The 16614-nt window shown below is 37.7% G+C and overlaps 1 protein-coding gene across 7 annotated transcripts in view; it reads left to right on the top strand.

The window, feature by feature from the left end:
- Positions 1 to 16614, top strand: part of PCCA (propionyl-CoA carboxylase subunit alpha) — a 424770-nt gene that overhangs the window by 221018 nt on the left and 187138 nt on the right. For all 7 annotated transcript variants that reach the window (XM_032246368.1, XM_032246373.1, XM_032246371.1 and 4 more), the window contains 2 exons: positions 4061 to 4171; positions 14101 to 14203. In XM_032246368.1, the coding sequence (XP_032102259.1) occupies positions 4061 to 4171; positions 14101 to 14203 (214 nt within the window). The remainder of the gene's footprint in view (positions 1 to 4060; positions 4172 to 14100; positions 14204 to 16614) is intronic.

Here is a 16614-nt window from a genome sequence, read left to right on the forward strand (position 1 = left end):
ACACAGTGCTATATGGAAAGAATCATTGACACTGTGGAAAAGAAAAAGTTTGGAAAGATCACACCACTGAAGATGCATTTTTGTCATATAAAAAGCTGTGAAGGCCATCAAACCCCAAATTTTTGGTGGAGAAAACTTTGTCTAGATGTTGTGCATGACTTCACAGGATTTATGATAGAGGCAACCAAGAAAATCATGAAAGAGACTGTGGATATGGCATAAAAGATGGAGGGAAGGGGGTGAAGGATTTTAAGGTATGGATTTTAGAGAACTCAAGAGCGAATAGACACCACACCTGAGCAATTAACAGAAGGTGATGCAGATGAGTGCTTCCGAAGTGGTGCCAGAGGTTGAGGAAGTGGTACCGGAGGTTGATAGAAGAAGCAGTGCCAGAAAACAGGATCACATCAGACAATGTGGCAGAAGGATTCTGATCATTCAAGACTGCTCTTGACTTCATTTACAACATGGACCCTTCTGTGATACAGACAGTAAAAGTAACATAAACTGTGGAAAAAAGATTGAAACATTTTTAGAGAAATGAAAAAGCAAAAAAGGCAGACAAAAATTACGAAGTATTTTCATAAAGTTATAAGGAGTGTGCTGTCTCTCCTGCCTCCCCTTCCACTTCCTCCATCTCTCCTGCCTCTGCAACAACCCCTGAGACGGCAAGACCAGCCCCTCCTCTTCCTCCTTCTCAGCCTACTCAACCTGAAGAGGAGGAGGAAGACCTTTACGATGATCCACTTCCACTTGATGAATAGTAAATACATTTTCTCTTATGATTTGCGTAATAACATTAGCTTTATTGAAAGAATATAGTACTTAATACATATAACATACAAAACATGTGTAACTGACTATGTTTTCAGCAAGGGTTTCAGTCAACAGTATGTTACTAGTATTTACTTTTTTGGGACATCAAAAGTTCTATGTGGATTTTGTCTTTGTAGGAGGTCGGCACCCCAACCCTCATATTATTCAGTCATCACCTGTACTTTGAAATTCTCATTGTGTACTTGGCTCAGTTTTTTTCTACTAGATTACATACATCTTTAAAAAAATGACTTATTGAGGTATACTTGACATAAAATAAACTTCTGATATCTAAAGTATTCCATTTTATGAGTTTTGACATACGTATACACCTGTGAATCTGTTACCACAGCCAAGGTATTGAATGCTTCTTTCACCTCCAGAGTTTCATTACGGTCTTTGCCATTTTCCCTCCCTCTACCCCTTTCCCAATGTAACCACATAATCTTCTTTCTGTCACTACAGACTGGTTTGCATTTCCTAAAATTTCATATTAATGGACATATCCATTATTATGCATTATTTTTGGTCATGCTTCTTTAACTCAGCATAATTATTTTTAGGTCCATCCTTGTTATTTCGTGTTATTGACTCTGTGTGTGTGTGTGACATAAAATTCCATTGTATGGACAAGCCCGATTTTGTTAATGCATTTCCCTGTTGGTGGAGATTTAAATTGTTTCCAGGTTTTGATTATAGTAAATAAAACTGTTATTAACCTTTGTGTATAAGTATTTGTATAGACATATGTTTTTATTTAACTTGACTTAATACGTAGGAGTGAGTTGTCTGAATCAGTGAGTATTTGTTTAACTTTTCCAGAAACTGCCAAACTGTTCCATAGTGCGTGTATCATTTTATATTTCCACCAAAGCGTGTGACAATTCTTCTTGTTCCATGTCCTGTCTTTTCACTTCGGCCATGTAAATTGTTTCACTGGGGACATCTTGTTGTATTTCTTTAACAATAATGACATTGAACCATTTTTCCTGTGCTTAGTGGACATTTTGACTGTGTTTTTTTTTTTTTTTTTAACTTGGTTTGTTTTTTGTTTTATAATTGTGTTGTAAGTGTTCTTTACATATTTCTAGATTCAACTTCCTTGTCCAATATATGTAATGTGGGCCAGACATGGTGGCTTATGCCTGTAGTCCTAGTACTTTGGGAGGCCAAGGTGAGTGGATCACTTGAGCCAGGAGTTTGAGACAAGTCTGGGGACCAGCAAAAATGTGTCTCTACAAAAAATATGAAAATTAGCTGGGCATAGTGGTATGTGCCTGTGGTCCAGCTACTTGGGAGGCTGAGGCAGGAGGATCGCTGAGCCTGGAAGGATGAGGCTTCAGTGAATCAACGTTGCATCACTGCACTCTGACCTGGGCAGTAGAGTGAGACCCTGCTTCAAGTAATAATAATAGCAATATTTAACATGAATATTTTGTCTCAGTTTGTACTTTGCCATTTAATTTTTTAATTGCATCTTTTGAGGAGCAGACTTAAATTTTGATGAAGTACAGTTTGTCAATATTTTTATAGTTCATGGTTTTTGTGTACTAGGAATAAGAATCTGTTGCCCATGTCAAGGTAACAGATTTTTCCTCTTTATTTTCTTCTATAGTTATTAAAATAGCTTTAGGTTTGTGATCCATTTGGAGTTAACTTTTTGTTTATATTGTTAGGGTTGAGGTTAATTTTTTTTTTTTTTTTTTTTTGCCCAAATGGTTAGCTAGTTGTTCTTGTGCAATTTATTGAAAGGACATTTATTAGGTTGGTGCAAACATAATTCCAGTTTTTGCATTGCTGAAACTTGCCATTTGATATTGGTATACATTATTAAATAAATGTGGTTATGTTATACATCATTTCAGTGCACCATTTATTGCTTTGTTTTTTTGCTAATGACATTACTTGCAGTTTATTTTATATTTATTTTAGAGTATGGAAATGATGTTAGACAAAACGCAAAGTTTTCTTACTTGAGTTCAAAATGGGTTGTAAAGCAGCAGAGACAACTTGCAGCATCAACAATGCATTTGGCCCAAGAACTGCTAATGAATGTACAGTGCAGTGATGGTTCAAGAAGTTTTGCAGAGGAGATGAGAACCTTGAAGATGAGGAGCTTAGTGGCTGGCCATCAGAAGTTGACAATGACCAATTGCAAGCAATCATTGAAGCTGATCCTTTCATAACTACATGAGAAGTTGCCAAAGAACTCAACGTCGACCATTCTATGGTTGTTTGGCATTTGAAGCAAATTGGAAGGCTCCATAACTGGGTGCCTTATGAGCTGACTGTAAATTAAAAAAAAAAAAACATCATTTTGAAGTGTTGTTTTCTCTTATTCTACACAACAACAATGACCCATTCCTTGGATTGTGACGTGCGATAAAAAGTGGATTTTATTCAACAACCAGCAATGATCACCTCAATGATTGGACCAAGAAGAAGTGCCAAAGCACTTCCCAAAGCCAAACTTGCACCAAAAAAAGGTCACAGTCGCTGTTTGGTGGTCTGCTGCTGGCCTGATCCACTACAGCTTTCTGAATCTTGGCGAAACCATTACATATGAGAAGTATGTTCAGCAAATCAACGAGATACACCAAAAACCATAATGCCTGCAGTTGGCATTGGTCAAGAGAAAGGGCCCAATTCTTTGCCACAACAACACCTAACCACATGTCACACAACCAACACTTAAAAGTTGAATAAATTGGGCTTTGAAGTTTTGCCTCATCTGCCATATTCACTTGCCCTCTTGCCAACCGACCACCACTCCAAGCATCTCAACAACTTTTTGCAGGGAAAACACTTCCACAACCGGCAGGGTGTGAAAAATGCTCTCTAAGAGTTCGTGGAATCCCGAAGCATGGATTTTTATACTGCAGGAATAAACAAATTTATTTCTCATTGACAAAAATGAGTTTATGTAATGGTTCCTTTTTTGATTAATAAAGATGTGTTGAGCCTCGTTTTAATGATTAAAATTCACGGCCCAAAACCACAATTACTTTTGCAGCCCATTGATTTGACTTGACTTGGCAATACCAGGCTTCTTAAGTTTATATTTAGTGTTTTGTTGATACCACAATTTCAGATTTTTTTTGTTTTTAATAGAAGTCAAGGAAATAAGTAATCTTGAATGGTTTCTGCTAGATCATAGAACAATGATGATAAATTTCTCCAGATTATCAGAATTCAATTTTTCACTGATTCATTGTTCTTCAATTTGATGTCGTTTTACTTTTAGGTGTTACACATAATATTGCATTACTTCGAGAGGTGATAATCAACTCACGCTTTGTAAAAGGAGACATCAGCACTAAATTTCTCTCTGACGTGTATCCTGATGGCTTTAAAGGTATGTATGTTTTAAAATATTTTAGTGTGTTAAAGTTATTTTTATACTGTATTGTAATACATGATTTTATTCTATTTTGAAATTAAGGCTTTTTGGCTTATTATTATAAATTATATTTAATTATAAAATGCTTATTATACTTAATTAGCATTTTTAGAGCACCCAAGACTGTTTACATTCACAATTTTGAGATTTATAGGTAACTCATGAGTGTGATAATCTGCAGTTTTGTGGAGTGCAAAATTCAACTATGTGGAATGTTCTATGAGTCCAGTGTTTTGGAGCAAAACATGTAGCTAGATCATTGGCCTACCTGATTTTCTGGTTTCTGAAAATCAAATCATATTTGTGTTTTCTACTGAGGTGAGTGTATAAGGAGCTCTTCTAAAGTGATTTTTTTAAAGATATATTTATGAAAATAGTACTGAAAATTTCAGAAAACCAGGTTCTAGTTCTATTATTGAAAATCTAAGAAGATGATCTTTATTCTGAAAAATGAAGTTTTGAATGAAGTAATGAGTGCAATGTGAAATTTAACACTGCAAAGTTGTCAGTGAGTGTTTCCGGGTAGTAGAAAAATGGCTCATCAAGTGAGAGATAGAGAAAACCCTTTAGTGAGCATTTAAAACATAGGTAACATAAGATATTGAGCGATAAACAAGATTTAGATGAGACCTAATAGAAATGTTATTCAAGTGAATGCCTCTATATACATTTTTAATGAACTAGTGATGTATAAAGGTTAAGTGTTCTTTATCTCCATTTAAGTGTTTTAATATAAAATGACTCACATTCATATTAGGAGTTATATATAGATTCAGGTTAGCTTGATGTCACTGAGTTACTGAGTGCATTTATAAAGCCTTTTTCAACTCAGAATTTACAATACAGAGTTTTCATAAGACCAAACAGAGATAACTGATTTGAATATTCTTTTAAAATTTTAGTGTTACAGAGTTTTATTATTAGTGTTAAGGCAAATGAAGAATGTTTGTAATTTGGGATCTTAAAACAAAAACTAATGATTTAATAGGTTGTTTTTTCTAAACTTTTGAGTTTTTAAAAAAATACAAAATAAAATACAACCAAGATAGTAGTTGTATACTTTTGTGATTATTCTTAATATTTGTTGGTTTACTGAGGCTAAGTACCCCTTAGGTAACTGCTTTTCATTTTATCCCTAGCACAAAACATAATAGATACTAAGTCTTTGTTGAATTTATGAAAAAAACAAAACAAACAAAAAAAAAAAAAAACCAAACTTACCCATAGTATTGATGAGAAAGGATTTTTTTTTTTTCTTTTTGAGACAGAGTTTCGCTCTTTTGCCCAGGCTGGGTGGAGTGCAGTGGTACGATCTTGGCTCACTGCAACCTCCACCTTCCATTTTCAAGCGGTTCTTCTGCCTCAGCCTCAAGAGTAGCTGGGATTACAGGTGCCCGCCACCATGCCCGGCTAATTTGTGTATTCTTAGTAGAGATAGGGTTTCACTGTGTTGGCCAGGCTGGTCTTGAACTCCTGGCCTCGTGATTTGCCCACCTTGGTCCCCCAAAGTGCTGGGATTAGAGGCATGAGCCACTGCACCAAACCTCTGCTTTGGATATTTTTAATCATTTACACAAGTATCCAGATAACCAGTTCATTCTATTTGATTCTAATATTTAGTTTCTTGTCCTTCCTAAAATTTTAATTAAGTTGTAGTACATTTTGAATTGGGCTTAGGGCTACCATGTTTTTATGTCTGCCTGGCTAATTCTGTGATGGTGATATGACAGGAAACGGTGGGCAGAAGGAGAAAACAGGGAAAAACTACAGAGTACCTTTAGAACAAACATATGCATGTGTGCGTATTTATATATATATACACACACATGTACACATTTATAAGAGAGTCTCTATATATGTAAGTACGATAAAATATCCCAGAGGAGAAGAAAATGGGGCATTTAAATTTTCTAATCAGGGTTGATTACTACGTGCTGTACATTTAACAACAGAGAATGTCCCAAATTCTCTAGACAAGGGATCCCCTTCAAACTCAGAAATATACTTAAACTTAAATATTGCAGTTTTCTGTGATGCATATAACATATTACATTTCTTTTTTGTTAAGGAATTATTAGCTTAGACACCATAATTTTGTTTTTTATGCTTAGACCAGATAGGAACACAATTTTTAAAATTGTCATACATTGTTTTTAGCAATTATTTAGTTGCAGCCTTCATTTTACATGTGAGGAAACTAGCGCTCAGAGATATTCAGTACAGCTAAATGACCAGTAAAATAAAATAATAATACCAGGAATTGAACCAAGGGTTTTCAATTCCTGTTTGAGAAGTCTTTGAGTTATGGTAGGATTCAAATTCACAAATCACAAATATTTCCAATCAGGGTATGCTGTATGTTGTTATATTGCGTCTATACTTAAGAACTGCTCTTCTATATTTGCCATTCTTAATGTCTACATCTTATTTTATTTTCTCATGTTATTTTCATGTCAGTTCGTTCTTCCTTGAATGGTCACTGTCTCTCATTCTTCTTCTTCAGATTGCTGTATTTCTCATTCTCCATTTTTCCCCCAGATCAGCTCTTAGATATATTAAACTGTATTGTCTTTGACTGTTTGATATATGTGCCCAGGAGACTGCAGGAAGTGGTAACTACAGTTAATCCAGGATCCTCTCCATATGTTTGGGGCCAGGTCATTTCGTCCCTTTGGGGTTCCCCATCTGCTTCCCATCTGTCCAGCTATCCTAGGCACTATTCACAGGCAAACACCTATTTTTATGACTGCATTGAAATTTTCTATTGTATATGTTTATTACCCCAAATTTATTTGGATTTTTAGCTAAGACAGTTTTAGTAGAGATTCTTAAACTTTGAAATGATTGCTTCTAAAATTAAAAAAATAGGATACATGAGAAATTATTCTTGTCAGCTCTTTAGATGTGGATGTTGAAAAGCATTTTCCCTTGATTCTGAAAAATAAATGGAAAAAGAGGAAGAAGACATTTTAAGAACTATAATTTCATTTGGCCTCTATTAAACATTATGGGCTTATTTCTCTGATACCTTCCTATAATTCAACCTCAAGCCCCATCAAAATAAATTATCAGAATTATCTCTTTCTTTTAAGAAGTTACAGATCTCCTGGTAAAAATATGATTCAACACAAAAAATATATAATTAAGTATACTTCTCTTTTTTTTCCACTGAATTTAGTCAAGTATTTCTACGCTTTTAAAAGTACCACTGTGATATTTGGACTGAATTCAATCATTAAATTCCTCAACAAGTAATTGGTATAGGCTCTGGAAGAAAATCAAAGATGGATAGTATATTTTACCCACCCTTAATGAACTGACATCATGAGAGAAATAATCACGTAAAGCGCCAACTACATTACAGGACAGGGTAAAATAAGTGCCTGGTAAAGATGTGAGCAAAGTATCTTCAGAGCAGAGCAAAAACAAAAACAAAAAACCCAGTTCCATTTGAGGGAATCTGGAATGGCTTTAAGGATGAGGTAACATTTAGACTATTGGAATATCTCTCCAGGAACTCTCTCCATGGGAGCTGGGCTGCCATCCTGGCTTGAGAGAGCCACGTGTGCACATCTTCATAAGCCATCCTCTTTGAAGTTGGTAGTTTGAAATTAGCCATGAAGAAAATTTACTGTAAGGAAACTGGTTGCACCCTGGGGCTTTTTTCCTTCCCCCACACTCCAGTTGTTTGTTAAGCATTTACCAGTAAACCACTGCCTAACTTTTTGGCCTGCATATTGAGCAGAGTCCCTGGTGTAAAAATGAAAAGGATTATTCATCTAGGGAGGAAGACCTAGAAGACTCACTGAGGATAGGTGGTGCTCAGTTTTATAGCTACTGGTATAGGAGGCAGATGACTATGCTTACTGAAAAATAGGAAGAACACTTAAAAATATTGAATTAGGCTGGGTGCGGTGATTCACGCCTGTAATCCCAGCACTTTGGGAGGCCAAGGCAGGTGGATCATTTGAGGTCAGGAGTTCGAGACCAGCCTGGCCAACATGGTGAAATCCCGTCTCTACTAAAAATACAAAAATTAGCCAGGTATGGTGGTACATGCCTGTAATCCCAGCTACTCGGGAGACTGAGGCAAGAGAATTGCTTGAACCCAGGAGGCAGAGGTTGCAGTGAGCCAAGATCACACCACTGCACTCCAGCCTGGGCAACAGAGTGAGACTCTGATTCCAAAAAAAGAAAAAAATAATATATATTTATACATACACATTACATATATGTGTGTATATATATACATTTTGTGTATATATATATATATATATATATATAGAGAGAGAGAGAGAGAGAGAGAGAGAGAGAATTAGAGGAGAAAGACTTAATGAACTAAAAAACTGTCATTTTTCAAAATAAAACAATTCAGCAGTCAAAGTAGAAGGTAGGATGGTCACTACTAAGATCCAAATTAGGGACTCAAAGGAATAAATAGAAGTATCTCAAAATATGTAGCAAAAAGGTAAAGAGAATGAAATCATGTAGAAAATGATAAGAGATATGGAGGGAAGATCCAGAAGATTTTACATATAAATGCATACCAGGAGTTTCATGAAAAGAAAAATGGAAATAAGGAAGGATAATTTTTAAAGAAACAATAGAGGAGATTTTTTTCCCTCACTGTTCTTAAGAAAGCCTTAAAGTATTACTGGAAAGACTAACTGACATTCAGACAGGGTTAATTTAAAAAATAACTCCACTAGGCATATAAAAAACAAACACTTTTTTAAAGCTTCTAGAAGAAAAGAAAGAAGATGCAAGGAATGTACAGTCAGGTCATGTAGATACTCTGTAAACTGGAAGTTAGAATCTTAGAAGAGTATCTGCTACATAGGAAAGAATTTGACTCAAGAGTAGTATACCCAGCTAAGATATCTTCATCAATATAAACAAAGCTGTTTTCATTTAAATAAGGATTCAGAACTATTTTACCATATATACTCCTTTTGAGGAAATTGCTAAAGAAAGTATTAACCAGTTTTGAGATAAGACGATAGCTTAAAAATATACAAAATTTTCCCTACCCTCAAATCCACTAACTTGAGTTGTTTAAAGACAAAAGCCCACCAGGAAAAAGAAAGCAAATAGCATTTGGTAAAATGAAAAGCTGAAAGATGATTCTTAACTGACTTAGTAACCTAAGAAAGTTGAATCCTAAGCTGAAAATGGGAGAAACTGAGAAGTAGCTCATGACCACTGTGAAACCCTTCAGAAGTCTCAATAATTATGAGCTCCTGGTACCCTTGGAAATTCCTAAAGGTATCACTGTTGGCCTAAAATCTCTGTAAAATTTTCTCCATATCACGTCCCTCACTCTTCAGAGTAAGTCAACTCTGTTTCCCTCATCCTGGTAAAAACTTTCAGATTCTTCTCTGCAGAGGATAAAAACCAGGGGACACCAGGTACAGTTGGACAAAGGATTGAGGGAACATGGACATACTAAATGTGGTAACACCCCCTGTCCCAGCCTTCGTTCCTCAGTTGGTTCGCAGGGTACTGGCAGGCAAACAGGTATTTACAGACATGAAAGTAGAAGATTCTTGAAAAATCTAACCCCTTAGTGAGATTACCTAAAGATTCCCCAACAAAATAGTCTAGCCACATTACCCTAAAGATGAAGCTGCTAATGGTCAACAAAGTCATAGCCCACAAAGAGAGAACTGGCCTGGCTCAGAATCAGGACCTCTGTCCGCATTATTTAATACAACACTACAGCTGGGCATGGTGGCTCACGTCTGTAATCCCAGCACTTTGGGAGGCTGAGGTGGGCCGATCACCTGAGGTCAGGAGTTCGAGACCAGCCTGACCAACATGGGGAAACCCTATCTCTACTAAAAATACAAAATTATCCGGGCGTGGTGGCCCATGCTTGTAATCCCAGCTACCCTGGAGGCCGAGGCAGGAGAATCACTTGAACGAGGGAGGCAGAGGTTGCCGTGAGCCAAGATCGCGTCATTGCACTCCAGCGTGAGCAACAAGAGTGAAACTCCATCTCAAAACAAACAAAACAAGAAGCACTATAACGGGAACCAACACATAGCTGTTAAAAATAAATGGTAGACCTAAAACCACTACACAGATCAGGCTTCTTGAAAACTGTCATACCAGTGAGGGTGGCTAGCAGCGTGAGGGTTATAGTGGCATGTCACAAAACTTGTAGGTGCTACTACATGATTTTGAACTCCAGTAATTAGTGGCTTAATGGACAAGGAGGGGAGATAATAAACATTGTTTAGGGGTTGGGACTTTAGCTTGAAATTATCCTCCCAAAAGTTTAAGAAGGTAAGAGTTACTTGTGACTGGGAAGTTTTTCTCCTTTCAGTCACAAATACTTGCAGAGCCTATTGGGTCAAAGGTTGTTAGGCTCTGGGAATAGAGGTAAAACTGTCAAAAAGCCTAAGGCTTTTAAAACCTAGAGCTGCAGCTTTTTCCAGCCATTTCTTCACTGAAGAGCCCGCTATACCCAGCCTCATTGACATCACGGTAGAGGCTCTAAGCTTGAATGCTGTGAATGCTCCAAGGCTGGGTTTGAGAAAGCCCTAGGACTCCCCCTAGACTTAAAACAAGTAGAAGTGACTTGCTCCTCTGACGAGTGCTTGAGGCCGTGTGTGTTCCATGTGCGGGGCTGGAGCTCTCAGTCCCCCTCCCTCCTCACCGCCTGTATTCCTCACACACCCAGCAGCATGCTCTCAGCCTTCTCTGTCAGGACTGGGGAAGAGAGGAAACCAAGTGTCAGATGCAGCACTCATTTATATTCACACTCGCAAAAAGGAGCAGGAAGAATTGGAGAGTTTTTAAGTACATACTGTGCCCCCAAGTTCTAGGTGCATAGGATTCATCGGTAAACAGAAAAAGGAGCTGCCTTCCTGGGACTTACATTCCAGCAGGTTAGCAGTCAGCATGCAATCTCAGCTCCCCTCATGGCAGCCATGCAGGGTTTTATAGATTAGAACCTTCTCAGAAAAGGGAATGAGGTACATTCACCTTAGCTTACGAGCCGAGAATGCAGTGCCAGTGTGTCTGACTCAACACCAAGCCGGTACACCACCCCCAGAGGGCAAACAGTGGAGACCTTTCAAAGGAAGCTAAGGTCAGAGCCAGGGAAGACATGCCTTACTTAGTATCAGGCCACAGGGGAACTTGCAGAGGTCAAGGCCTCTGTGGTCCGTGATCAGGAGTAGCAAAATGCTAGAACTGTTGTAAGAATAGGTCAGTTATGATCAGACTTCTTATACAGAGCCTATTGGAACTGAGTACACCCCCTCTTGAAGTGGAATATCAGTAAAATGGTTGCAGTTGATGTGCATTCTATCAGTTTGCCTGGGAGATGTGATGAGCAATGGTCTATTTTATTTGGGAGACTTCTCTCGATACTGCCTGAGTCTGTGCACTAATAGTTGGTTACACCAGATGAAATACTGATTGAGTATCTTGCAGTGAGTGAGTTCCCCTAATGTGCTGCCTCTTCTGTTGCTGACGACGTGCATATACTGTACATACGTATCTAAAGAGGTGACCTTTAAAGGACTTTTATTGTGAACCACCATGAGAAATACATTTTACATTCTGACTTAGTATGCACACATACAAACACACACAACATTTTCATGTAAAATCCTGTGTTTAAAGTGCTCTGATAATTTGTTTTGCTGGACATGACACATTAAACTGGCTTCATGAACTACTAGTTTCTTTACACTGTTTGATAAATATGGGTCTAGAACAGTCGTATTCAAAGTGAGATCTGCTGACTGGCAGCGTCAGCATCACCCTGGAGCTTGTTAGAAATGCAGATTATTACCTGCCCTCATTCCCTCTACCAGTCAGTCTGCCGGTGAAGTACCCGCAGCACCTTTAATCCAGGTGATTCTGACGTTCAGTGAGGTTTGAGAAGCACTCGTTCTTTTTACACTCCAGAGAGCTTTTGGGATTATGTATTTGTGATTATATTTGCCATATTATAAATTAAAACTGAGGAACTTGAAAATATTTATTTATTTGTTTGATCTGAAAGTAATGGTAATACATCCATTATGTGTTGACACGAGAGCAATGATGTCATCACACAACATGTGTCCCTTGCATCTGGGAACCTCTGCACTATACTCTTGAGAAAACGAGAGTTAAAAAAGCAAATACATTTTAGTAGCATTAAGAAAATCACTTGACCTTGGAAGAACTCCTGGGTACTCCCAGTTGTTGGCAGGTCACGCTATGAGAACTGTTCTTCTCAACTATATATTTTGACAAGACTGAGACCAAATTTTTGTAATACTTCTCATATAGGGTAATTTATTATATAATCATATGGGATGTTTTCATCACTGCTTAGGTGTCAGGGGAAAATGAGGAACTTTCCAGTGCCCGTAAGAGTGTAGTTTATTAGGCCTTCGTGAGGATCTAGTATTGAATTCCCAGAACCAGTGGGTAGATCCCATATTTGTATTATGTTTTATGTAATACCTAGGCTTGTCTCAAAGAGGGATAGATTACTTGTGCTCTCTCTGCCCTTCAGGGAGCGGATAGATTACCTCCCCATGGAAAATTGTGCTGTAGATATTGAAAGTGTATCTTAATTTTGAATATTTTTAGTCTTATTTATATTTTGATTAATTTTTAGACATAATGTTTAAATTACTTCATTTCTTCCAAATAAGTTTAGGCAACTAGTATTTTTCTTTTTTTGAATTGTACATCTGTTTCTTGGTATCTGTGGGTGATTGGTTCTAGGACCCTTTCAGATACAAAAATCCACAGAAGCTCAAGTCCCTGATACAAAATGGTATCGTATTTGCATATAACCTCCCTGTACTTTAAGTCATCTCTAGATTACTTACAATGCTTAATACAATGTAAATACAAAATTAATCATTTTTACATTGTATTGCTTTGGGAATAATGACAAGAAAAAGAAGCCTGTATGTGTTCAGTACAGACACAACCATACATTTCTTTTTTCTCAAATATTTTCAGCCTGCAGTTGTTTGAATCCATGGAGGATCGATTGTAAAAGTAGCACTTTATGGCTGATGAGCCAGCACTGGAGTTGCTCATATTGTCCTATTTAATACTCTACTGTCTGTAGGTAGTCCTACTGTGGTAAATAAATAGTTTTAGATTTGTGGTGAGGTTACACAGCTGTCAAGGGACATGTTAAGCTATAGACCCTGGAGTATTTGAATCCTGCCTTGACTCACAACCTTCTTCTTGAAGAATTATACAAATTCTTCAATCAGTCACTCACCCCAGGCCTTCATGGCCAGCCCACTGCCCCAGGTCTAGCTGTATAATGGGAGGAAGAGAGTGTAAGTGAGAGGAGTAGAGAGAAATTGGTTGGTTGATGGGGATTCAAGCCCTGACTGCATGCAGAGAGGCGGAAGAATCCCGGTGTGATATTCTTTGGATCTTCGCACTAGAAAGCATGGCCTCGTCTGTGTCCTTGACTAGCTGCTCTCCTTTTCTCCTGGGGCTGGGGCTTCATGCACGCTATCCTCGCTTTCCTCAGCAGGGAAGCTGGGCTGGGGAGGGACGGAGATAAGCAGATGTGAGGAGCTTACGCTTTTCTGGGAGATCTCTGTGTGGATAGTTTTGGGGTTTTTTTTTTTTTTTTTTTTTGTAATTTTTTTTTTTTCTGTGCATCTGTTTAATATCTTCTTTATCTTCTTTCCCAATATAAACTTCCTGTGAACAGGATTTTCTTCTTATTTGAATGGTCTTGCTCCCACAATATCCGCACACCCCAGTGCCTAGTACAGTCCTAGCTGCATAGTAGATGCCCTATGAAATACTTGTTTGAATGACTAGTAATTCTGTAGGATAGAAGCACAGATGTTAACATATATGATTGATTGATCGATTGGTCGATTTATTTCCCTCAGGACACATGTTAACCAAGAGTGAGAAGAACCAGTTACTGGCAATAGCATCATCATTGTTTGTGGCATTCCAGTTAAGAGCACAATATTTTAAAGAACATTCAAGGTACGGTAGACCATTTAAAATAGCATAAATTAGCAGAACAATATTGATAATCCAGCCTCCATAGGAAATAACTAATAAAAGATGTGGCTGATCTCAGTTCTAGAGATCTTATGGGACTTTGGAGAAGTATAATAAAGTCACACTGTATAAATATGGTATTACTTATATTTTGTTCAAACAAGATTTTAAATTCAGAAGGGATAAAAGGACCTTGGCACCTTTAATTTGGACATAAGAAGATATTCTGAAATCCGATGGGAAATCTGTTCGAGTAGTTTGTGTTTATGATTTCTGTTTTATTTATTTATCTTGAAGAATGTTTGCAGAAGCATATTAAAATGTAAGAATGAATCTAAGGGCAGTTAAAAATATGTATCAGGCCAGGCGCGGTGGCTCAAACCTGTAATCCCAGCACTTTGGGAGGCTGAGGCAGGTGGATCATGAGGTCAGGAGTTCAAGACCAGCCTGGCCAAGATGGTGAAACCCCGTCTTTACTAAAAATACAAAAATTGGCTGGGTGTGGTGGTGGGCATCTGTAATCCCAGCTACTCGGGAGCTGAGGCAGAGAACTGCTCGAACCTGGGAGGTGGAGGTTGTAGTGAGCTGAGATCGCGCAACTGCACTCCAGCCTGGGCACAGAGCAAGACTCTGTCTCAAAAAAAAAAAAAAAAGTGCATGAATATATATATCAGAAACTAGTGAAGACAGAAGAAGGAATTAACACCAGGTTGAGTTAGTCATTTGTGAGCCACAGGTGTGCCTTTTAGCTTCCTAGTGACCCGGGTAGAAGGGGAACATGCTTTATATCAGGATAAGTAGAAACAAAACCTCAACGCCACTGGTGCTTCTAGAGAGAGGATTATTTATTATGAATGTGTGTTTACTTGCTAGAACAATCCTTTTAAAGGAATCATTCTGTTGATAAATTGTTACTTCAATTTCTTTTCCATTTTACTTTTTAAGAAGAGGAAGAACAAAGAATAAACAAAAGAAAAAAAGATGGAAGGTGATCAACTAGCTCTGAAAAGCTCAAATCAGAAACTCAAATTACCTCTGAAGAATTAAGTAGAGGAGAAACTAAATTAGATTTAGGCTGCATCTTAGTGGCTAATGAGGTTTTATTCCGAAAATCTCAGCACAGTTGGTACTCTTCACTTATTCTCTTTATCTAGAAAGAATAGGAAGCTTAAAGTGCATCTTTTTAAAAGTTACGATTTGGTAGCTACCAGGGAGAGATGAGAGGTTATAGAATATTGGTAAATTACTGAATGACTGGAAGGAGGAGGAGAATGGTCAGTAGAACCATGAATCTGCTTGTTTGGTTGGTTTTTTTCCCCCTGACAGTTGTCCTGTCTAGTATGGGAGGCACTAGCCATGTATGGCAATTAGGATTAAAGTAAATGGAAAACCCTTTTCAAAGTCACTTGAACTGTGGCCACATTTTATCTGCTCCATAGCCACACGTGGTTAGCAGCTACTGAATTGGGCGACTCAATGAGCCTTTCCGTCATGGCAGGTATATTTCCCTCAAGTTCTGTTGGACAACATTTGTCTGGAGGGATATGTGTGCAGGAGAGAACGTTGCTTTGGTTTTAAAACCTGAATTCCATATTTTTTATTATTCTTTTGACAAATGTAGTATTCATATCCTATTCCTTTGCCTTCAGATGTTATTTGAACCTTGATTATTTCAGAAGTTCTGAGTGTAGCTAAATATGACTGGTTTGATTTTTAAGAAATGTATGCAAGTTATTTTCAGAGAGTGCTGCCTTACTATATGGAAGAATCTGGAAAGGGCTTAAAAAGATGAAGAATGAAAATGAACTATAATCCTATAATTCTTTAATAATTACTTTTAACATTTTGGTAGAGTCCCTTCGAAGTATGTGTGTGTGTGTGTGAGTGTGTGTGTGTATTTTTATATACATACATGTAACACACTTTGCATAATTAGAGTCATCCTGGGAATATAGTTTAAATTACTCGTACAAGATAAACAGCAGTATATTGAACACCCATGCACTCATTATCCAGCTGCAACAACCGTAAAAAATCTATCTTCTTTGTTTCATCGTTACCTCTACACACTCCACATTTTCCGCCATTTGTTAATTTTTTAAGGTAAAATGTGCAATCACACTTATCCACTTCTTACCTGTATAGTTTTTGTTTTTTGAAATGGAGTCTCTGTTGCCCAGACTGGAGTGTAGTGGTGTGATCTTGGCTCACTGCAGCTTCCATCTCCCAGGTTCAAGTGATTCTCCTGCCTTAGTCTCCCAAGTAGCTGGGAGTACAGGCATGCACCACCAAGTCTGCTTAAATTTTTTTGTGTTTTTAGTAGAGATGGGGTTTCACCATGTTGACCAGGCTGGTGTTGGACTCCTGACTTCAGGTGATCCACCCATGTGGGC

The sequence above is a fragment of the Sapajus apella genome, unplaced genomic scaffold (assembly GCF_009761245.1).
Source record: "Sapajus apella isolate SASKATOON/1434 unplaced genomic scaffold, GSC_monkey_1.0 scaffold60, whole genome shotgun sequence".
In the NCBI taxonomy this organism is placed as follows: domain Eukaryota; kingdom Metazoa; phylum Chordata; class Mammalia; order Primates; family Cebidae; genus Sapajus; species Sapajus apella.